The 25,009-nt window shown below is 43.6% G+C and overlaps 1 protein-coding gene across 3 annotated transcripts in view; it reads right to left on the minus strand.

The window, feature by feature from the left end:
• adgrl1a (adhesion G protein-coupled receptor L1a) overlaps window positions 1-25,009 on the minus strand; it is a 97,533-nt gene that overhangs the window by 50,563 nt on the left and 21,961 nt on the right. For 2 of the 3 annotated variants that reach the window (XM_038709924.1, XM_038709925.1), the window contains exon 2: window positions 4,458-4,642. In XM_038709924.1, the coding sequence (XP_038565852.1) occupies window positions 4,458-4,527 (70 nt within the window). In that variant the 5' untranslated portion in view covers window positions 4,528-4,642. Of the gene's footprint in view, window positions 1-4,457; window positions 4,643-15,952; window positions 16,035-25,009 lie in introns of those variants that run through there. The other variant, XM_038709923.1, reaches the window with a different exon arrangement.

Genomic DNA, 25,009 nt, shown 5'->3' on the forward strand with positions numbered 1-25,009 from the left:
CCAAATAACTGTCAGCGAAGTCATAAAAAAGCATCTGGCTTTCAAAGGCATAGTGAATTCTTCATGTGGCCCTCCATGAAAAATTACTACTCACCCCTGCATTATAGGAAGCCAAAATACTGCACTGAGATCAGTCCCTATTCAGACATTCTGTCACCATCCAAGGACAGTCGAGAGACTAAAGCACTTTGTTGAGAAGACGTGTAAAAACAGCTAGTCCCCCATCCTTAAATAATAACTATCATTCAGGGGGAGAAGGCACAGAAGAAGAAAGCCGGAGAGAGGAGGGGAAGACAGATAAAAATGTCTGCATGTGCACTAAAGGACCAGGGGCCTTTCCACGCGACTGATCTGAGAGCAAAGGCAAAGGCAGGGGAGATGAGAACAGATTCCACCAGTCAGCTGACGCTGGCATCCTGATATGAGTTGTACTCACCCACACTCGCATAAATGCTCTCTCTCTCACACACACACACACACACACACACACACACACACACACACACACACACGCACATTTGCTATCTACATCTCACTGACATAATGCATCATGCATCCTCTTACCCTAATGTTAATCACAACAATTATATGCCTAACCTTAACCTTTACCCAATTATAACCTGAACACTAAATCAACTCTTAACCCTCAAAAAGCAGTCTCTACCAGTGGGGACTTCAATTGTTGTCCACACAGTGACACAAGTCTCTATCAGTTATATCCACCGGGATATAAAAACATAGGTATGTGTAACACACACGTATGTGAACAAACCCCATACACGTACACATCACTAAGCACTCATGGACATACTGTCCACAAATTTACAGTATGTACATACTAAGGCTGTCCCAGACTAAGGATATACATAGTCGAATCAGAATTGTCAAGTCTTGCGTGTAGTCGAATGTAGTACTGTGTAATACTGTGTTTGTGTGCGGCCGACAGCTGCATGCACGTCATGGTTCCTTGCGGGTCTATTTCAAGTACTATTTAAAGATGAAATATTCTTTGTGTGGTTCATCAATGGTGATAAATGATCCAAATTGCCCGCGAGGTGCGGATAACTCTGCACAGCAACGGTGAAGTTAAGGCTCCGTCTCAACAGCAAGTTCCTCTTCTGCCGCTACACACTCACACACTCACATACACGCTACGCCTACACATGCGCACTGATGCCCCCTACCTTGAGGTTTAGGATTACAATTCTGGATTTATTCAGGCACTTTAAAAGAATTTATTAAAAGCTTATTTCTTTTCACATTTTTTATTTACAGCATTAAACGTTGAAATGTATATTGAAATAGGCAGTATATTAACTTATTGGGAGAAAACTGGTAGTTCTATGAAAAATCAGACGTTGAGTACCCCCATATTGCCAAAATGGCATGATCCTCGTTTCGCTGCGAAGCTTCGACTGTGAGATCATGTCTATCCATGTCAAATTAATCAGTATATGCGGATGAATATTGTAACAGATTTTTTTTTCTTTATTTCTCATGCAGATTAACACCTAATTGACATTGTTACATAAATTGGGGTGGTGATGGGGCAGTGGATAAAACACATGTCTTTGGTGTGAGACAACCGGGTTCAATCCCCTGCTATGACACATCCACCAATGTGTCCCTGAACAGGACACTTAACCCATAGTTGCTCAAGAGGCGTGCGACCTCTGACATATATAGCAATTGTAAGACGCTTTGGATAAATGCGTCAGCTAAATGAATAAATATTGTTTATTTTACTGTACAAATTTAACTACCGTATTGTATATAATTCAAATACACTTTACATTATTAAGGAAGAGTCTGTAGCTCATATAATAATTTGGCTATTTACAAATACAATGACGTCAGTAGTGCAAATACACCACTAACATTCAGCTTGGCTGAGGTTTCAATGCATTTCAAATTTTTAAACAATTTTAGTTTATCAATGCCAAACTCGTAGCAGAGTTTGAAAACAAATGTATTCATAAAATATTAAGATTTTTTCCATATTGTATTAAAAGATCCAAAATAGCGGTATAAGCGGTATCCACTGTACTTGCACACACCTCACATGCAACTCTAGATTGAAAGAATATCAAAGTAGCCTTATAACGGTCTGGCTACCACTACTGGTGCACATAAATACAAACACACACATGCTTGTGCTGTGCTAAATGAAAGCTCTATGTCAGGGCTTCATCACGTACAGCGCAGCTGCCTGCAATGTCTGCCACATTAAGCAAGCCTAATGGGCTTTCAAAGCAACAACACTGCGAATGAAGGGTTGTACTCGAGCATTCTGCGGAATCAGCGGGACATTTTGTTTGTCAGGGTACGCATGTCAGTTTGTCAGGGAGTCTGCCGGGATGGGCTGGTGGAAGGGTTTTGGAGGAACATGACTTTATTTTCCTAGATTTGTATGAGTTTAAAAGATGAAAATATTGTTTTTGTTTTATACACCCACTGCATTTCAAAGAGAAATGGAGAGTTGCACAGTGATTTAACAAGATAAATATTCACTGTGTTAAATGAGAACGTGATTGAGAATTGAGGGACAGAGCAGGGAAAAAGTATGTGTACAAAGCTCATGCTGGTAAGGAACATTTGCGTTAAAGAGCTGCTTCCAGAGGAGAATAAATGTGTGGGTGTTAGGGGTAAATATTAGAATGTGCAGCCAGGAGTAGAGAGAGGTTAAAGCATGGCAGATTAGTTGGGACACTGAGGAGGAGCAGGGGTACACATTAGACTGTGAAGCCATGTGTGATGATCCTGCAGGTTTCCAAATGAGCTCTGATTAGCCTGAGAGTGATTTCAGCAGCTCTCATCACATCAAAACCCTACCCTCTTCCTTTAAATTGTACCTCCCTTTTCCGTTCTTTTTATCTCCAACTCTGGTCACACTACAGTACAATAGAAAGCCTACATTTCACCAAACATTCGGCTGCCAGATTTATGAGCACCAAAACGGTGTGGGTGTTCATGTGCATGTGTCTGTTTGCATGCCTCTGTGCCTGATTCAAATAGAAAAATAAAAATAACTGATTTTCTTATTTTCATCAAACCAAATGGTGCGCCAGTGCCTTGGGGCTTAATACAGATAACAGTCAATTGATTATTAATGCATTATTAATACCCCAAGTGCCAGGTCACACAGATAGTTGGAGGCTTATTTTCACACAAATACACACACACCCACACACACACAAACAAACACAAAGCAACATAGCGCCAGAGGCCAAATGTATCCAATGGAACGGAACGTACGCTGTACAAATCCAATGTTACAAAAGCAGCCAAATTAAGATGGAAATAAAACAGCACCTACTCAAATTAGAACTGCACCTGGCCAATCAGTGCTTACACAGAGGGCCTGCTAAAACCAATGCTGACACAGGCGTACACGAGCAAATTTAAATTTTACCCTCCCTTCCTCTGTTTCTTTGACTACTCCTGCTTCATCACTAGCCCCTCCCCGTGGCGACTGTGTCTCTCCCTGATGCTCCTCCTCCTCGTCCTAGCTGTCCATCACCCAGTGGCTCATTGGCACAGAGCTGACTGAGAGCATACAGCAGATGGTGTGCTGCTGTCTGTGTGGCAGGCCACTAGCAGGACACCCAACAGCCCCTCCTTTCCCTCCTCGGCCTTCTACCTCCCCCTGCAATCCCTCCTCCTTCGCTGCTACACGTCTTCCAACACACACACACGCATACACACACCCTCCAGCACCACTTCGGCCCAACCAGGTCACCTGCTGCCAGGCTTACAACAACTAGCACACACACAAACACAAAATAAAATATCTTATGGTACATGGCACATTCAAGGAGGTCACACATATGGCACCATTACATGCACGGATTCCCCCTTATATTCTTGCCACGCTCCAACTAACATCAAGATGACAAGAAATTTTATTGACATTCACCCATGCACTCTCCACCTCGCTCGCACACTCTCACTCTGTCTCCCAGAGAGACAGTTTGGTTAATCAAGTGCAGTGTTTCTAGTATGGTCAGCAAGTCAATATACTTACAACCTTCATTATGTAGCTGATGTATAAATATTACATTCTCATTTGCAGTGACCTAGTCGGGCTAGTTACCGGGCACAGTGAAACCAACAGGCAACATGTGTTAAGTTATGTGTAATGTAATGTGGCTAAGGTTGTCAAAAGTATCGATATATCAAATACTAACTAACTATAAATAATTATATAAGAATAAAGAAAATCTGATTTTCAACCCAAGGCTTCACAGATTAAGTGAAGCAGAAGAAAATCAACTGGTTCTCAATATGTATTCAGTGATTTTTTCTGTACCAACCTGTGCCATGGTATTGAAAGAGGTATGAAGTATCGTTGTTTTTGGTTTTTTTATCCTAGTATTGTACTGAAGTTTAAAATTCTGGAATCGTGTCAATATGTAAAATATAAAAAACACCACACAATGTCGATAGTTGTTACACACCTTGAGAGGATGGAGCAATGTTGCTGAAAGCCACAGCGCTAGTGAAGATGATCCAGACTGCTAGAGTCATGTTGGAGGCTGACCAGGGGCCAGGGCAAGGGGTGGGGCTAAAGCGTAGAGGCGGTCAGTAGGCACAGGTGAGTGGGGCGGCACTTCCTCAGCTTACACCCTCCCTGAGGGTGATCCTGGTGGCAAAGAGGGATAGAAATAACAGAGAGTTAAGTGCCTCATAACTGTATGTCCATAAAGAGGAATTTTTCTACTGATCTGTTTTTCATTCTTTCCCCCCTCGGTGTGGCATTTGAATTAAACAGTGTTGACTAATTTATTCTGTATTTATCACTGGAATATGTGATAATAAATCTGCACAAAACTGAGTGGCTCACAGCTGGTACAGCATGTTAAATGGTATCAGAGCAGGAGAGGAGAGAGGCTCCCCCTGTGGTGGTCAGGTAAAATGAACAGACTGGGAGATCTGAAGCCATTTTGTGCAGGATGGCATGGCAACATCTGTTGCCAGTACCAGCTTATCACGCGGCAGTGTTTGAACACTTGATTGAATCAAAAATGCTACATATGTTTTGGGGCTGTTAACGGAGCTACGTTCAACATGTGAAAAAAAACATGTCTTCTGTGTGTGTGTTTGCGTGTGTTTGTGTCTGCGTATGGGCACACACACAAAGTGAGACAGTGAATAGTGGTGACTCAGTCAGCAGTGCCGTAGGGCTCACACATCTCATTTGCCTAATGAAATAAATCACAATCTGGAACTTTAGCTCTGATTTTTTGACAGTAGAAACTGCTCTGCCCCTCCAGGGGCTGAAAGACAGAAAACAATACAAACGGTATTGTTAGAGCTAATACTCCTGCTGCGCTTGCTGATGAAACAGACAGATTGGACTGTCTCTCTGTGTCTGTGTGTATGTGTGTGCACATTTTGGGTTTGGGGGAGGGGGGGTGTTGAGAGGATTTCCTTTGATCTCTCCAACCTTGTACCCGCTTTATTTGATTGATCCTACCAACTTATACCATAGGAAGACACAATTTAATAGATTAAGCATGTACTCTCATACAGAGGTTCAGCAGTACTTGTGTTGACATTTCAATGACTCAACTCATTTCAAGTCTGAGCACTAGCAGTGCCAGCTATCCTTCACAATTACCACTTCAGCCCAACTAACTATTTGGCAGCTTCAACTCTACAGATTTATGTTAGTTGGGCAAGCTTAGAGCTTGTCAAACTTCCAATTTCCAGTGGCAGCAAATGGCATGCTTAACAACAAAATATGTAAACAAAGGATGCACAAGACATGTAAGATATTTATATTTCATATAATGTTTCAAATATAAATAGTGATAAAATGTGATGAAGATTAAAGGTACTGGATTAAATGTGGGGCACGTGATCCTAGTCAATAAAGTCTTTTTGGCAAATTCAGCAAATATGAACATGTCTCTGCATGTTTGCTTAGCAGCAGCAACTGTAGCAACAGTGTACTAACTAGGGTTGGGCCGATAGACGATGCCATCCATCGGCGATGGCTGACAGACGTTGAGCAGGCATCGTGATTGTAAACCCCCCGTCTGCTCCACTTTCTCCATCAGCTGTAGCCGATGTTTTATAAAGTCGCCTAAAAGACCGAGAACTTTTTTCCCGTATATTTCCACCCGCGATTATCACGGCAGTAGGTGAGCCGCACGTCGGCTTATTAATAACGTCCAACAACTGAAACCAACATCTGCACTCTGTGTGTTCACTGTTGCTTTACCTGGTCCGTGCGTAAAATATCCACCGCGACCGTGACTTGTAACGTAAGTTAATAGTCTACCAATTTTTTTTTACCGAGTGACGTTTGTGCGAGAACACATGCACATAAGACGACTGCTGCCCCCCGCGCGCGTGTGCGCCCGCGCACCCGATGTCTGTTGATGATGTCTCATTGCAGACATCGTCCGATGGAAAATTTGTAGACATCGCCCAACCCTAGTGCTAACCCTAACATTCTTACATTACTTAGATAACATTACTTACATTACTTGCAGTGTTGGTGTTCGCTCAATATCATGGTATTTATAATTTACCCTCATGGTACTGGACCTCTCCAGCAAAATAGCAAAATATATGATGTCCTCAAACAGTAAATATGTATACTGTCACTATTGGGGACAATAAATGCTGACTTTTTAACCCTAACCTAAATTTAATGTTAACCCAAAACATAAATCAGACACTTGGAATTATAAATTGTTATTTTATCTTTTCAACCTTGTATGTTTGCTCAACAACATACACAGCAACACTGCATGGCCAGGCTCTCTTCTCTTGGCAGCCAAGACGCAGATCCTGAGTGACTGGGTGGCTTCACCCCATCTCTTCATCATCACTGATTTGGCTTCCTCTCCATATCTCATGCCCCTCCTCTTCCTGACCTTCTCTGATATTTACCCTCCTCCCTAGTGGCTACGCCCTGCCCACAGCCACCACCCTGCCTGGGTGTTGCTGTGTGGATTAGTATGTTGGATGTCGTAGAGTACGAGATGGAGTGAGAGAGAAGGGGAGGGCAAACAGTGAAGAGGGAGAGAGAACCAAAGCAGAACACAGAGTACAAAGCACATCCGCAGCAGCTGTTTTTTTTACATCAGTGTTTATTTCTATTATATGCACAACACACAAACACACACATACACTCACAACCTCTGCACTAGTACAGCCTGTGCCTTAATTTGAGTCTGTTTGCGACCACCCTCTATGACCAGCAGCTGAGAGAAAAGGACATGCTCAGAGGGAGGGAAGGACAGATAAAGAAAGAGTAGAAAAGCAGTAAACAAATAGCAATAGACATGTGATGTGGTACTGTAGAAGCCTTGGCTGCTCAACTCTCTCACGGCCTTTCCTCTCCCACCCTCCCTTTCTTCTATGTTATTATTAATGGTCAAAAAGTGATCCCCTCCTGTGCAGTGACAGGCCTGTGTTTTTTTCTCCAACTTTTGTGGTTTTAATAAGAGAAATTTGTCTTTCGTCTTGTTTCTTTTGACTGTGCATCAGTACTTTTCAACAATAGCACTCCTGTGGTCTCAGAAGATGAAGAAGGCCAGAGAATGAGAGCAGGGAGGGAGGGCAGGTTGGGGATTGGGAGGAAGGGAGGGAAAAGTGTAGTGTGGATAAATTGATTTTATTTTGTGACAAGAAAGAATGCTAGCATTAAACAACACTCCTTTTCAGCATGGTAGAACTACAACAAAGGGACTAGAGGAAAGAAGGATGGAGGGAAAAGAAGAAACAAAGGAATGAGGGAGTGATAGAGCAAAAAAAGAAGAGAGGAAGCATCATGCAGCCTGAGTAACTAATAAAAAAGGAACAGAAGGAGAAAAGGAAGTAAGAAGCAAACGAAGTCGGGGAAGGATGACTTTCTGTATAACAAGAATATATAAGAGAGTGGCAGGGGAAATTGCTGAAAATAGCCAAGTGAGAGCAGAAAGGAATAGTAAGAAAGCAGGAACTAATGGCAAAGGAGAACATATTTTTTCTGCCTGTGTCGGTCTGCCTCTGGGTGGAGGAAGGTTAGGAGTCTGGAGGCTGTGAGATGGGTGTCTTCACCCTCTATGCTCCCCCTACTTGGAGGATGTTACGTGCCCAAGACCAGAGGCTGAACTGTTGCACTGATCACATCCACTATTTTTATCATCACTGTTTCTCTTCTAATAGAGTGGAACATCATATCCCTATGAGAGCAGAGTGCACAAAATGGGGGAATGGACAGCAATTTCACTGTGCTGGTAGAGGCGGTGGCAGAGTTCCACTAAAGTACACACCTCTTGTTTGGAATGCTACCCTCCGTTTCTTCTGCTATTATTTTACAGGTGGCCTTGATCCAAAGCAAATAACCTCATTATCCACTTCTATTGGATCATTATGATAATCACCATGATCATTAAGAAGTGTTTGCTTTAGCAGACATGCTCATCAAGAAAAGGGTGTCACAAGTCCTTTTTATACGGGGGGGGGGGGGGCTACTGTTAAAAGCGGTGAGTCTCTGTCACGAGAACCATTCATGTTTACCCCATCGTACAAATAATGTCTGCACAGAAGAAAGAGGCATTTAGGAACATTACCCGACCAGAATCAAAAGGAGGGAGAACAAAGACTTTGGGTAGACAGTTTCTGCTGCATAATTAGAAAAGCTGGTGCTCTTAGAGCTGCAACAGCTTCAGGCTTTCTCTCTTCTGTTTTTCCCCCATCTGATATCAAGGTGGTAGAGACAAGCATGATAAGTGTGAGTCGACTCGGTGTGTCTGTAAATGTGTGTGTTTGACTGGGCAGCCTGTGGTCAGAAGGCCATAAATCCACACCACTGATTGGACTAACACTGCAGCTTCAAGCTTTAAGTACATTTTCTCATTGTTTTGCACACATAAAGTGCTCTGACAACTGTTAACATCTTAATTAGCATTTCAATATATTTGAAGATGAGGTACGTTGAGCGGGGAGTGGGGAAACACAAACACAATTTTATTTGGTTAGGAAAACACTCGTGATTGATTTAAAGATTTGACAGTCATAACTTCTGATGGTCTGTTGCTTTACGCATGTCTTTGCATCTTAAGATGAAGAACCAGCATTTCCCATGCTATTAGGATTGATGTTTATGCCTCAGATGCTTCAACAACAAATAGTTGGTTCAGTAGCAAAGCTCCCGCTATGAAGGAAATGATTGCCTCCTAGCAACCAACACAGTCGAGCGTGCAAAACTGAATGGCAATCACATCTCACTTACAAATCAAAAAATGATGCAAACTGCTGCATTAAATATTTGTAATCAAGTAAAGAATCAGTTCAAATAAATTTCCCACATCCACTTAAATTGGAATAAATTGAAAACAACATATTTTTTAACTCTGTACTCGTGGGATTTGGTTTCAGTCAGGTCTGAGACTGGAACCTTATTTCAGAGGAAAGTATCACTAGACTCAGTGAAGGCTAGCCATGTAGTATTAGAGTTTGATGAGACTGCAGAGAACGACAAAAACGTATGCTTCGCCTGGGGGCCTCTAAGTAATTCTCCCTCTGACTCATCGGTGCTGAAGCTTTGTCACATCCAATACTCTTTTGTACTCTCTTGAGTTAGGCAAGAGGGAGCAATACAAGGAAGTGTAACAATAAATGAGGATGAGATGGAATTCATTAATTACTTCTTCACCTCCATAAAACTAATCACTCGCCAAAGTGAATATAATTATCCTACTTTTCCTTTTGAAACGTAACAGACATACCATGAAATATCATTACCATCACCATCTGTGATCGAGCTTTGCTGAGTGGGAGGCTGTGTTGTTACTGTCAAACCTGCCTTCCAAGATGCTGAGGTATGACAGTTGAATTTTATTCAATGATTATTCAAATGAACTAAAATGATGATTTGGACACACCTCCACTTGCACTGCGCATGTCAAAAGCCCTTATTAACGGAACACATGGAATCAGATCATTCTGATTATGAGAAAGAGTTTGATTCAATCCCTGTGCTAAAAGTGACATCAAGGGTAAAACCTGGCACAATCGAACACCATTGTCTGTCAAATTCAAAATAACAGGAAATATGGCCTTTTAAGTATTAGTCCAAAACAAATTAAGTCCAAAACTCCAAACTTAAAACCCATTTCTGTACTACTAAACAGCATCCAAAACAAGAGCGACTCAATGTCACTGCAAAAAACAGAAAAAGATACCAGCTTGTATAAACCTCCGCCCTCCCGCCCCTTTCATTGTCATCTTCCAGTTGGGGCGATCGCTAATCTCCCTAATCCTTTTTGGTGAGGCTATCGCTAGCAAAGACAACATAATAGCATTAGATATTATTCCTTCACAACAACCTAATTCTATTACATTTGCATTGATGCTCTACAGCCCGCACAGTATCAGTCATAGTGAGAACTGATAGCCTACTGTTAACACTAGAGCCTTCATACAGGACGGATTATGTTAAAATAGAAGCAGCTACACAAGCACATTCAGGTCAGATCATCCCTACACTTCTCCGTTTACTGGGGTAGGTCAGTTAAGGCCGGGGCTCTGGTGTGGTAGTATCTTGCTGGCTGCAGCAGCAGGGCTGTTTATATAATGACACCATTGTGCCGGCTGTGTGCAGTTGGAACATCAGAGCTCTTGTAATGGCCTGTATATTAGGGCCAATGTGTTTGATTACTGACTCAGGGAGAGCAGAGATAGGCAGTGTAGTCAACAGGGAATAAGGCTCCCTCCAAAACAGCAACCCAGGGAAAAAAAGACCTATTTGAAGAAACAGAAGGAAAGAAGGAAGAGACAAAAAAGGGAGAGACTTTAATGGAAGTGTGCTTTAAGGGAATGCAAATGAGACAAGGGAATCTGCAGAGCTGCAGAACACAGCGGAGGGATATCAAACAGGGCTAGTATGGCTGTCAAAGAGGTATAGGCAAAGGGAAGGGTGGGGGGGAGCCCCTCTCACTTTATTCAATAGACACTCCAGTACCACTTTTTCCTGCTTCTGCATCTGCCCTCGGCTGCAGCACTCCACACACCCCAACCCACACATCTCCTCATCTCTAGAGTCTACAATTTAAGTATTATATGTTTCCGAAACAGAAGTAGTTCTAAAATAAATAAAAAAGCACCACTGCCTATAAAGTAGCCAGTAAGAGCCCAATATTTCTGAGTTACAGTTGTACATGCTAATCAGAGTGCCTCATATATCTGAAGGGGGTTGACTGTGTGCTGCATCTGTGAATGAGAGATAGTCTGCCCTCAGCCAGCAAGCAAGCCAGTTAGCGAGCCAGCCAGTCTGTTCTTCAGCACTGACACCGTGCAGCAGAGAGAAAGAGCATGCTCTCTGGCCTGGTCTTCAGTGTCTCCAGTGTGGCCTGTGATTTATTGTGGCGGTAGAGAGCTTGTCACTGTTCATTATTACTGATGCAACAGGAGGCAATGCCACCACCCATCAATGCTTGCCCTGTGATGCCCACCACAGCTGCCAAAGGAAGTGACCTCAGCACCCACCTGTCTTCTCACACAAACAGTGGCTGCTGCCCCGCTCTAATGGGCTCTAATATATTACAGGGATAGAACCTCTGATCCAATTTGGCAGCCACTTCTTAACCAACTGCTAACCAGTGGAAAAATTATACCAGAATTCAGTCTGAAAATTGCAAATTTGAGATGACAAAGGTGAGAGGCCTAATTTTTGTAACCTAAATACAGAGAAATGTATAAAAAAAGACTAGAAGACGCAGACATTTTAGCAGCATAATTTCTTCCATTGTGCAAGCTGAGCTGTCTGCATTGAAACTTCATCTTGTTTCTGGCTTTTGACTTTTTCTCTCACGCTTTCTACTCCATTTCTTTGCCCCTGCTTCACATCCTCACAGTCAAATTAGATATACTCTGTATCAGTCAACCTGCGCTGTCAACTTTGTCAGCATGAGTTGCGTTGCAAATCAATAGGAGGAAATGAATAATTCACTGTGACCATTAAGTCTACACAACAAGAGTGATAACTGCCGGCTCTGACATTAATCTTATGAGCCACCAACAATGGATTATGATATAACATGATAATGTTATGAAATTGTACTCTCTGGTGAATCTTGCTCCCTCCTGCCGTTTGCATTGAGCTGTTCCCAGATGTCACTTGGCTGTGACTGGCAGGCTGCCACCCCGAGTGCCTGTGCACCGCCAGGCCCGGCTAGATCCATCTTCATTAAGGACAGAAGCGCTGTGAGTTGTGTGTGTTATTATCAGTGTCTATTAATCTGAAAGCTCCAGCAGGGCAACCCCTGCCTCACTGTTGCGCTACTATACACCATAGCCAAGCATACACTATGTACAAACACACTACAGATGCACACCACACAGATGAACACTGGAAAGATTTGTATGCATCTACACACACACACACACACACAACCCGTTTACACCCCTGCCTGCAGCTCTTTGTAATAATGAGCACAGCAACAGACTTAAACAATTTGCAGATAATGCATGCTCACACCTAATTGCGGACGATAATTACATGTGGAAAAAAACTCAATCGTAATTGTTTAGCAACCGTTGGGATTTACTCAAGGCAAACTTTAGACAACCTGTCCAAAGGGTTGGTGTTTGTGTATGGTAAGACGCACATGATCATGGCATTCACACACATGTTCACATGCACACTCTCACACATGTACACACGCAGAAGAGCCCACCGGGGCGCCACATGTGATGTTGACCCAGTTTAGATCTGTGGCATAAAGTAGAGCAGGGATTCAGAACAAAAAGAGACAGTGACATTTAAAAATAGGTTGACATTCTTTTCATCTCATTGCTGAGACCCATACAATGGAAGTATCCATCTTTTGTGTCAGTGGCACCATCAACTAATTATTCCATCACATCTTCAACTTGCCACTTTAGAGATCCACTCTCTACACAGGTGTAGGTTTGGTTTCAGTGAAGCTAGTTGGAGTCAGAAGGGTCCAACAGACCAAAAGCCAAACTAAGACATATACATTTTACATTTGAACAGTTTGAAAAAATTGATCAGTGCCGATAATAACTATTTGCAGCTAATTTAAGTGTATGAAGTGATGTGGCCGTGAGGTGAGCCGCTGGAACATCTGAGTGTAATGTTATATTGTGATATTGCTGATATTGTGTTTTAAGGAATTTCTGACACAATAGCTTGAGAGGGCTGTTAATTAGCAATACTAATGTCAGAGCTTCACACTAGCATGTAAATGACCCACACACAGGCACAGAGCAGCTTGCATTCTTAGAGCTTCATGAACATATGGTTCTAGCCTTTAATGTGAGCGCACATTAATTAAACCTCAGATGAGTGTATCTGGACTTTTATCAACCAAATGCATTCTCTCATCGTGAAAAGGTGATTTTAGCCATTGAAACAAACTCCAACTTTAATAGTCTTGTCTTTGACCCTGTATATCTGTCAGAAGGTTTTGAATTTTGTTGTGCATAGCAAGCACAGGCAGTAGGAGTTTGCCTGTTTATGTGCATGCATGTCTACCTTTTCCAAATGCACATGTTTATTTGTGCTGTGCAGCTGTGTGAGTGTGTGTGTGTGTGTGTGATGTATCTAATTTGATAGTAGTGACCCCAATCTGCCTGCCAAGGTTATCTAGCTTTAGGATGGCAGAGTGGGCATCGGGAGATTCTGACACAGCAGGCCTGGCTGACATGCCCCAATTCTAAAACATGGCTGTCACTCACTTCCTCTCGCTTCCTCTCTCTGTCTTACTTTGTCACACACAGACATATGCACTGTCCCCACACACACATACATGAAGGCACACTGACACTGTCCCACATACAGCACAGTAACAGCCATCATAGCTATTTGGGCTGAGGAGAAAAAAAGGTCTACGTTAGGGTTGTCACGATAATTGCAAAATGGAGATACCCCAAGCCTACCACGGAGGATGGCAAGTACCGCAACAACCGCAAAGTTCATACTTTACACTTCAGGGCATGTTAAATTAATAAATTAGTGCTTAAAAAGTTCTGCAACCGTAACAAGCTCTGTAACAGTTCAAGGATGGATCGCCATGGGCTGTCCGTGACCTGACTTCAAACTTGGAAGCTGGAAGTGTTGCTGTGTTTTGTGTTGTTTTACTGTTTATTTTAAAGGTTAGCTAACTTGGCGTTAGCATACTGCGAGGCTAATGTGGCTCGGCGATGTTGGACTAACTTTGTAATCCTCAGGGACAGTTGAGAGAAACTGTGAACGGTAAGCCTGATTTGAAGCTTACTAACTAACGAGCATAGTGTGTGTCGGATGCCTGCAGCTGTTTTTCATGTTGCTTTCGGTGGAGTAGTTATAACGCTACTACAGCGGGTTAGTTGTGGACAACCCATTCTGCTCCTCACCGGTGTGTGTTGGTGTGTGTGTTGCTGCGGTATGTAAATTGACTTGATAGACATGCCCTGAAGGTAACGATATAGCTAACGTAACTTGTGAAAAAGTCAAGGTCAAACTACAAAATGAGTTGTTGACTAGCACCCAGCAGCTAGCTTGCACCGACCATAAAGCTGCTGTTAGCAGCTCGCTGTGCAGTGAGGTGAAATCCACAGACACTCTTACTATGCTAAATGGCACCAAATTACTTCATTGGTGAAAAATGCGATAATACTGCGTACCGTGCTGTTGGGCCCCAGCATATTACCGCGGGGGAAATTACTTCACCGTGACAGCCCTAGTCTGCGTACACACATCCAAGCCAAGCACACATGCAAACACAAACATGCAGCCATTTTATTCAGTTAAATCTCAATTTATTATTTTTTTTATTCACATCTGCAATTTCAAACAACTGTGAAAATGTAAATAAGTCTGAACAGAAGTAGCAAAAATAGACAGTTGACATCATCCACAGCTGCTTGTGCATTTGTCTGTTGCTCAGCTTTCTAAGAACAGGATAGGTAAATGTTTGACAGTAGCATGCACATTTTCTGGAAATAAGACTCAGAACCACACTGAGAGCTTCAAGCCTTTATATGGAGCTACCATTACTATTAGAATTATTGTAGAACTGTTCCTTCTTTGTCCCTGCCTCCTCTTAATCCACCTCTTTTTTCTTGTTTTGAACAACACATGTAATCACACAAACACACAAGTGCATACATTCATGCTGTGAGGTCCCAGAGGAGGGATGGGCGGTGGCGGTCTGATTATTAGAGAGGAGCAGTGGGAGACACAGCCCAGAGCCCAGAGCTCAGGGCCTCAGTCAGTCAGGCTGTAACAGGTGCTGCTTTCCACTGCCTGCTTCTGTTAATTACCAGCAGCGCAATGTTGGAAACGCTTTGTCGGGATCCACACCAGGTGAACACCCATTAGTGCATGGAGAGGATCCAGAGGGTCTGTGCCGACCGCTTTCCCCCCTACTGCTCATAGACTGAGCTAAGTAAGTACACACACACGCACAGAAAAGCACACATGCAAACGCTCCCATGCATTTACTGCACATGCACTATTTTTGATTCCGCCTTGAGACATGTACACCTAGATGAACATCTTAAAATGTGTACACACACACACACACATAGCTTTGCCTCCACCTACACCTTTTCTTTCTTTTCGAATACTAATTTTTCCCTCAATCTCCTCTTGTCCCCAGAGGCCTGAGGACATCAGTTCATCGACACATTTGGTTCTGGTCTGTGGTCTCCACGGAGCCTCCTGTTTCATGTGACCTTTCTCCCCCTCTGTTCTGGGAGTCTCTGGCGTCTGGTCACTCTGAATCACTCCCTCCATCTGCCTTTGTTCGGGAAAAAAGGTTCGGCAGAGAAAGGGAACGAAGCGCATAAAGGGAGATGAATCAACAGACATCTCATGGCGCCTGCTGCTGCTATCCAAGTGAAGGATAGTACTATTTGTACTCATCCACCTTATCACCCCTCCCCCTCTACATAGCTCTCTTCAACCTCACGTCTCTGCCCCTCCACACCCCAGTTTTGTACTCACATGCTCCCTCCATTTCTCTGCAGTTCTCATCCTATTTTCACATCTCATCATCAGATCCCAGTTTGCTTCATTCCCATCAATAATGGAAGAGTTTTTGACTGGGTGAAAATAAACAACTCTCAGCCAATCGGGGGGGGGGGGCTTCCAGGCATTCCACTAGCTGCTGTCAGCCAATGGTAAAGGAGCTCAAATGAGATCAGAAGTGAGTTGGTGCTCTGATCTCATTGAAAGGAAAAGTAAATTATTCAGGTGCAATTTCCCCCTAAACTAGCACAACCGTTTTTACTCTGTAGGGGAGGCCGGTGCATCAGAGGAAACACAATTTTTTCCATGCAGTGAAAGATTTATAATGCAAATAGACATTCACTGACAGCAGCACTCAGTCATAAATTGAAACACCCTTAAAGATAACTAAACACATGCAAATGAGCTGATTAGCTGAATATGCAAATTAATTCATTATTTGTAGAAGGCATTTATATGTTAATTGACACGGTGGCTCACTGTAGTTTAATTATATATATTATACATTAAGTATAGAATAATCTATAGCTATGGATACAGATAAAAAGATAAGGATAACAATTAGTTGCCATTAGTACATCTATTTCTCTCCCATTGATCTGACATCTGGCACTGACCCAAGTTACAAATTGAAGAAATCTCATTCTAATGTTCATGGAGAGAGTCAGAAGAGCTTCTCTGAATATCCACGTCAAAGCAGAACGCTGGCTATGCATTCAGAAAGAATGGTTGGGGGTGGGAGCACTGCTAGCTGTAAGCTCTGTAGGTTTCTTTCTCTCTCTCTCTTTCTCTCTTTTACTGTCTCCCTTCCCCTCTGTCTCTTGGCCCTTTGACCTGGGCAGGTCTCACGTTCCTGACTCCTCTCCCAGCAAGCAGCCGATCGATAGATGGATCTGACTTTACCCTGACTCAATAACCCCTCATGCACTTCCTCTTCCTCTGAGTAGTGATTGTGCATGTGCATGTTCCAGTGTGTGTGCCAATAGAGGAAGGGTATGGGTCTGCATGTGCAAGATTGTGCTTGCAAGGCATGGTTTTGGGTGTTTTTGGCAGAGCTGCGCATGTGTGTGTGTGTGTGTGTATCTGTGTATCCGTGTCTGCCAGCTCCAGTCTCTCACCCCAGGGCCTAGAAGCCACGGCAGTGAGAAAACAGATTGATTTCTCCCCTCCCACGCACAAACAATTAACTACACAGCGCTCAATTAGACACACGCTGGAGACGCCTTGAGACAAGCCTTTGCCTTGACCTGGGATCTGTTTCCTGTAAACCAACCTATAGTAATTCTCCATTCCTAGCATCCAAGCAACAGAGGTGCGGAGAGTGGTATGAGCCAGTGTGACGATAGTAGGAAGATGTTTATGTGCCCTGCAATGGCAAAATTACTGTTGCGTTTTCTGTTGTTTGCGGTATCTTCCTAGAATGTGTCCTCAAAATGAGCCAAGATTATCTTTAATGATGTCGACGGTGTGCTTTTTCATTATCGCCAGTGTTCACACACTGCTCCACAGCTTGTGCCGCTAGCTGAGTAAGCGGAGTTAGGATGCTAATTTAAAGGCAGGGGAATACCAGTGGAGCGTGGAACCCTCTGTATCAGCCGCCCTATGTCCACCTTGGGGACCCATATCCACGTAACACATGTTGATCATCTAGTAAAGGACAAACAAGGTTGTCATCCCTCCGTCAGCTTTCTGTCACTTTTCATTTTTCCATGTGAAACACTCCAGTGAGCATGTCTTTTTCTGTATCTCTCTCTCTTTTCTTGAGCCAAGACATTTGTCAGAATTTCAACAGTGTCCTCCTACTGCTTCAGTAAACCGGTCTCTGTTTGTTGACTGCCTCAAAAATAGATGTAATTGTCTGTCTGTTCAAGGAAGTAAAATTCAACTGCTATTTATTATCTTTGATTTTTTATTCTATAGCCATATTAATATCCAGTGAGAATGTAATTAATTTCACATCTATTATTCCATTTTCACGTTTTCCACCATTCCTTTTTGAAAATACTTTAATTAACAATTCACGCAATCCTAATGAATGATCAAATTTGCAACAAATGCACTGAACAAATGAATAATCCTATGTGCAGATAAATGTGAATTTTAAAAAGTATTTCTTATTAGAAGTAGGAAAAACGGGTCATCAGCACATTAAAATTGAGCTGTGACAATTATTTCCACAGATGCTGGCGTTGACGTTAATTGTGATCCACTGCCGCATGGCCGAGTCATTCCAGGCTTTAAGTGTGTCATTCATAACACGGGCTAAGGGAGATAATAGAATTCGAAAGTGTGTGTGTGTGTGTGTGTGCGTGTGTGTGTGTGTGTGTGTGTTTATGAAAGACAGACAGGAGAAAGAGCAAAAGAGAGAGAGAGAGAAAAAGAGAGAAAGAAACCAAATTCATAGAAGTACAAGCTCCAGTGAGTGTTAACATTTCTAATTATCTCACTGTCACGTCTGGAGGGTAAGAAGATAACACCTGAAGTCACCAGGGCGGCAGAGTGGGCATACACACATACAGAGTACACACACACACACACACCTCCCACCTCCTGCACCTCCATGCTAGGCCCTCAGATTTGTCTCTCTCTGCATGATTGCCTCCACCTCTCACTCTACTTTTTCTATCTTTCCCTAATTTTTATTCTCCCTCTTTGTTGCACTCACACTCTCTGTGTGAAAGTCCCGCTTGTGGACTCTCCTCTGTTTACTTACGTATGCACTGATGTCAAGGCACTGTGCTCATCTCACCCCCGCTACCCTTATATGCAGGAAAGGCCAGCAATACGTTGTGTGTTTCCACTGATGTTTATCCTTCTCATACCTATTGAACACGGCTTATGGCCTTCGTTTGATATTAAATCCCATTCTGAGGGGCTAGCTGGTTGCTCCACTGATCAGATAAGCACCAGAGGGAAGGAGGGTAGATTTAACTGGTTTTAGTAATCAAGTCGACCCCCTCTCCTCTATCCATCCTAGTGTATATCCCAACTGAGGGATTTGCATCAATAATGTAGACAATGTTGGACTCTGCTACAACATAAATGTAAACACCTTTTTCTATACAGCCTGAGACATAATATGAGATTTCACAGTATAGCACTGCATTACTACTATAGCTGCACTACCATCGCCAACCTACAATATTCTACATCTCACTTAAGGGTTGATGAAATATTCACAGACCTGAGTGTTACAGCAATATCTGGTGCTGTGGAGCTTTTTAAGGTCAACTTTCACTGAGGCTCTTTCTTGGCAACCTGTCCTGTTTCCCCTCTGATGCCCTGCAGAGGGCCTTTCGGTAGTGACAGCCATTCTCCTGAGACTTCCTTCTCTCTGTCACCGAGCCATCCGCCACCCCTCTGGCCTGGTAACCGCAAGTGGTATGAAAGCTGAGAACATTTCTACTATAGGTCTGGGTCAGAGTGACTCACTGGATTTTAGAGACCTGGCTCACGCTCTTCGAGACTGTTTAAAATTATAGAGGCATTCACACGGAGGAGATCCTTGCAATATTAATCACATTAGAATTAACAGAGCTGTCAATCACACAGGATACAGAACATTGTCCTTGTGCCCTAACTGCATGGGCTCCAGTGTCACTGCCATCATCTGCAAAGTGAAACAAAGACAGAAATGGCAATTTTCTCCACAAGACATCTACAGTAAACACAGCAAAAGCAAAGATATGTGTACTAGACAGCTCAGCCATGAAGGAACTTGTATACAGGCCAGCAACTCCTGCTTGGCAGTGAAGAAACACAAACACAAAGCTTCCCTTATTTACAGGCACACAAACTACAACAACCTGGTTTCAGTGACCCAGCATCCTGGTCAGCAGCACAGTTCGCCCCCTCATGCCTCATCATCCAATCCGCTGACACTCACATGGCCGTAGCCTGATAGTCTGCTCTGTGGCCCAACTAGCCAGCTTTACCAGCACAGAGGTCCAATGTGATTCATGGCAGTTACTCCTCCCATCTCCCATAGAACCCAAAGCTCTGCTGCTGTGACATCACAGCCAGGGCCCTGATTGGTCACCAGATGGCTGCCCTGATTGGATTGTGGCCCAAACTGTGCAGGCTGAATCACTGGCTTAGTGCTGTTCTGGATACTGATCCAGCCCACCTGCGCTGCCCAGCAAACACACACACACACACACACACACACACACACACACATACAGCCTACACTTGCAGACGTGGAGACACGCACATACGCAAAGACGCATTCACAGAATAAGTATCAATGACATTCAATTAAACATGCGCATTCAAAAAAATAAGTCACTTAACTGCCAACAACTACACCTTAGTCCTCTCAATCTGCCTTTACCTTTTATATGTCTTGTCAATTGATTTTAAAGTACCCCTTTTTGAAGATTATGGCCCTTTAAAATCTAAGTGCCCTTGTTTAACTTAGCTTAAACGACTCTCCCTCTTTGCTTCGTGGGTTAGGCCCCATTTCAACATTTCTGAGCACTGTCCTGGGAGACATAAAGCGAACGAGAAAGCAAGGGCATTCAAAGAGAGAGTGAGAGAGAGGTTTGCTGTACTATGTGTCAGTCTCTGAGTGTACCAAGGCTTTTACACATGTATCTACTTTCGCTCACTGTCTCTGTTCGGCTACATGAAGCAATAAGTAGCCCTTAAGTGCAGGCATTCTCTTTTAAATACACTACAAATGGACGTTAGCTTCTACTTGAGCCTTGAGAGGCACTCCTGAAGCTTTCCTGATTGAGACATGAAACCAGAGCACTCCTCTATTCCCTCCTCTTCCTGCATTCCCAAAAGGATGCCTGCAGCGTGCCTCTCTAAAGATACCCCTGGCACACACATGCACACCACACAGTTCCCTTAGGACAGCTGCCAGCATACTGCGGTGTCCGTCCGTACAACCAGACCTCCACACCATTTATGGTGTCCCAGTCCCAGAGTTGCGCAACAATTTTGAAACAGTCACATCACTATTGTCACTTATTTCAGTCCTGCAAAATCCTCATCAGAATTGTTCCTCTCTGTTGTTTCAATATTTTCTATTTTCTTTATGCACTTCAGTCTCACACTCTCCCATTTCCTGTTGTATCGGCACTCGGCAGGCTGATCAAACACTTGCATCTGCAGCTTTTTTAATCTCTCCAGAAGAGAAAAAGAGAGCTGCACAACCCTCTCATAAGCCCAAAGGAAACAAGCACAAGATTTGGCAGTGGGACAGACCCCCTGCTGCACCTGTGCCCGTTCAGGCAGATCAGTATTTAGCTGGGGCCGCCTGCTGCCCTGGGGACAATGAGAGGGGATGGACGGATGGACGGAGGATTTGAGAGGAGGACTTGGACACCATTCCCTACCCTGTATGCCAGCGTTACGGGTCGAGTGGACCAAATGTCTACTCACTGGCACTAACACACAGCTGTTTGGTGATCTGCCTTTGGGCCAGCCCCACACAGACACACACACACGAAGAGGAACACATTCAACATCTTGTCAAACATTGCCATCTCCTCTTTTCTCTAGACTATAAAAGACGAAAGGGGAAAAGGGAGGTTGTATAGGGAAGGATGGGTTTGAAATTACAACCACTGTTAAGCACTTGTAATTAACAGTGTTTGATTTGAAATAGCTATATACAGGAAGTAGCAGATTAGAAACTAATTGTTTTGCAACTGTACCTTCATCTACACCGCTTTGCTTTGCATTTCAATGCATACTGGTGAGGTTTCAGACTTCAGCCAAGGTTGTCATTACAGTAGAACAAGCTTCAATCTAAATTCAGAGAGAAACCATCCCTCCTGGTGCCAAACACTCCCTCTCCTCTGATATTTAAGAAAGCTGTTGATCACACCTGTTCCCGCTCCATCCTTGGACGTGGGAATCACGATGAAGGGAATGGCACCGAATGTGTTATCTGCTTAGGAGCTGTGACGCTGCGTTTCTATGGCAACACTCCACCCAGTGTTACTTTGCTGTCTTTCCTTTCACTGCCAGCTATTCTCTGAGACAGTCTGGGTCCTGTAAAAAGGCCTAACAGCAGTGGACTAAGGAAAGAGAGCCAGGAATAGAGGGCATGCTCAAGTCATCCATGTAGCTTCCATGAATGTTGGGATGTTCCCGTGCTATTCAATATCCATGTTTAGAGCTTATTATTCACAAAGGAAGATTGAACTCATGAATTCATTCTCCTATTGACTAAAAGCTATGTTTACCTAATTATGCACAAAACAGACATTCATCAGAGTAGCATTTATTTGTGCCTATGTTTCCTCTTAAAAAATGAACATAGGAGCCAGTAGTGAGGCAGTAACAACCTCCCCTGGGAGTCTGGTCTCATGCAGGGACGTCAAACCGCATGGTGACAAACTGTTGTTCCGATCGATATGGCACATTATTGATCATTCGCTGATGATCAATGTCGCCTCCTTGTCTCCTCGTCATTACTGCAACAAGTGATATCAATGAGCTCTCATTGTCCTGGCTTATATATACTCTCACCGTCTCACACTTTGTATTTTGCACTCACACATACAGTGTGCTCTCAGGCACACAGGGAGCTCCAATATCTAATGTGTCATTTACTTAATTAAATCATGACATGCAAGAAATCACACAGACACACATCAGTATGTACACATGTGTGTGAGCATGATTGCACAAAACTCAGAAATCTTGCCGTGGAGTATGTTGCACAATGAAACTACACCTCTGTCCACACAGGGAAGAGATGGAGAGTGAGCAGCAGAAGAAGAGGCTAGGTGAGAGGGGAAGCTAGAGTATAAAAGACCAGTGGAGAGTAACTATATCACTCCCTCCCTCTTTCCCTCTGGCTCTGGATCTTTGCTGGAGAGAGGTGAAGGAGAAAAATTATGAGTGGGGCAGAGACGAGAGACTGATCAGTCTCTGAGGCTACAATGGACTAAGTGGCAATAGGGGTGCAGTAAAAAGGCAAAGTAAGGCACAGGCGACCACCTTAACTCCATTAACTGTATAGCTCCACCACTGCATACAAACATATACACAAACATTAAATGTGACATTAATGGAGACATGAGAAGAATAGACAAGAAAGACAGCGCAGAGGGGAGCCTGAGGAGGGGAGGGAGGGAAGGATGAGGAGGTAGATCGAGCACATAAAAGAGTTGTAATTTGCTAACGAAAGAAGCGAGTGGCAGGTAGTAGAAAAAGAGTATGTTGAGGGGATGAGGAAATGAACGGCTAGCGAGAGGGTTTAGAAAAGGTGTAAGGAGAAACACAGCACAGATGAAAATGGGAGAGGGTCAGAGAGGTAAATACAGGAGGAGACAGAGAAAAGAAAGTGAGAATAGTGTGTGAATGTAAGAGCTGCTGGGCCAGGGAGGAAACTCAAGGGGATCTAACCAGGGGGATAGAAATATGGCAGCGTAGAGTGAAAGGGCAACTGATGAAGATGGAGGAGGGGAGGTTAGTCTTTAATCAAAATGTTTTTCAATTAATTTTACAATTAGGGCGCTGCTCGTTAGCTTTGGCACACACAAGAGATGACATTGCTAGCAGTGCTATGCGTGTCATTAATATAATGATGACAGATTGGCGCTCCTGTGGGACTGCCTCTGCTCCGTGACAGCTGGGCCTTCCAAACAATGTCACCTGACCGGCATGACATCACCTAACCTCATTCAACATGGCTGCCAGTGGCTCACAGGACATAGCCAGTGAACAACAGCTACTGCAAACCCACTTGGCTCTGCCAGGAAGGGCAATGACACAGACAGAGTAGCTGCTACTTTCCTTCTCCCTCCCACCATCCCTTCCTTCGTCATTCATACAAGGACATATACAGCCAAACAAACAGAGAAAGGAAATAAAACTCCCGCCCACCTTTTTACAAAAAAATGCCCAAGGTGCACCTGTGTTATGGTATCATACTGTATATTGTCTCACAGACAATCAATCACTTGAGGAACTGAGCACACGCACACACAAATTCACACATCCACATACTACACACTCTGCTGGAGCCTGACTCTCTTATACACTGTTGTCATGGCAACCCCATTAAGGGAGGACACTCAGGCTGCAACTCTGGTGAAATCAGCCTGTCTCTCTTCTACCTCTCTCTCTTTCTTTCACACGCACACCTTCCTTTCCTTTCGCTGCCAGCCATTTCTATTTGTCTCCCTCCATTACTTTCTCTTCCTCGCCCATTGTCCTTTTCCTTCTATCCTTGCATCACCCTTGGCGCACCCCTCTGCTCGTCTCTCTCCATTACTGTGCTACGTTTTCGTCTTCTCACCACCCGCCTCCCACTTCCTGGGCAAATGTAAATATGTCATCTCACTTCTCAAACCCTCATTGTGTTTATATCTCAGACTTTTGTTTGGTCTCCACCCACACATTCTGAGGACCGTTCTGTCTGTCTGTCTGTCTGTCTGTCTGTCTGTGTCACTGCTTTGTCTCTCTCTCTCTCCCATCCATCCTTAGAGACACAGAATACATTTGTGATTGAGGCAGCACCTCTCTTCTTGTGCCCTCTCCAATTAAAGGGGAGATTTACAGGGGGAATCAGTCAGAGGGCAGCCTTGGAGGACAGCTTTAATAAGGGCTCTGTGCTGCACTGTTCTGTTTTTCATGCTCTCTCTCCTTCTCTCTTAGGAAGATGGCTTGCCATTTAGCAGGTGCAAGGACAGGAGACAGGAGAAACAGGTTACATGATAACCTCTCCCTGACAGGAACATTAAACAGTGGCCCAGCTGTTAAAAGCCAGCCAACCAACAACGATTAATGCCAATTTGCAGTTGCCCCAACGCAGTTAAAATAATTACATAAACGCAAGCTCTAGAACTTAGCTGCTAAGCCAGAGATTATTCTAGCTCATGCCTTGAAACTCAGCTGCCACATTAGTTCCGTCCCATCCATCTTGTAGTTCACTAACAGTTGGTGAGCCCAATGTGTAGCTTCACAACTTCATGATATTAATGGCACACCTTAACAACAAGTCTGTCCAGAAAAGATTGCCATAGAAACGCTGTCATCCTCCCATGCCTTCGTACTTATCGCTGTTAA

Source organism: Micropterus salmoides, unplaced genomic scaffold, assembly GCF_014851395.1.
Source record: "Micropterus salmoides isolate LMB-PRFRI ecotype aquatic unplaced genomic scaffold, ASM1485139v1 Ms_hic_scaffold_10, whole genome shotgun sequence".
Taxonomy (NCBI): domain Eukaryota; kingdom Metazoa; phylum Chordata; class Actinopteri; order Centrarchiformes; family Centrarchidae; genus Micropterus; species Micropterus salmoides.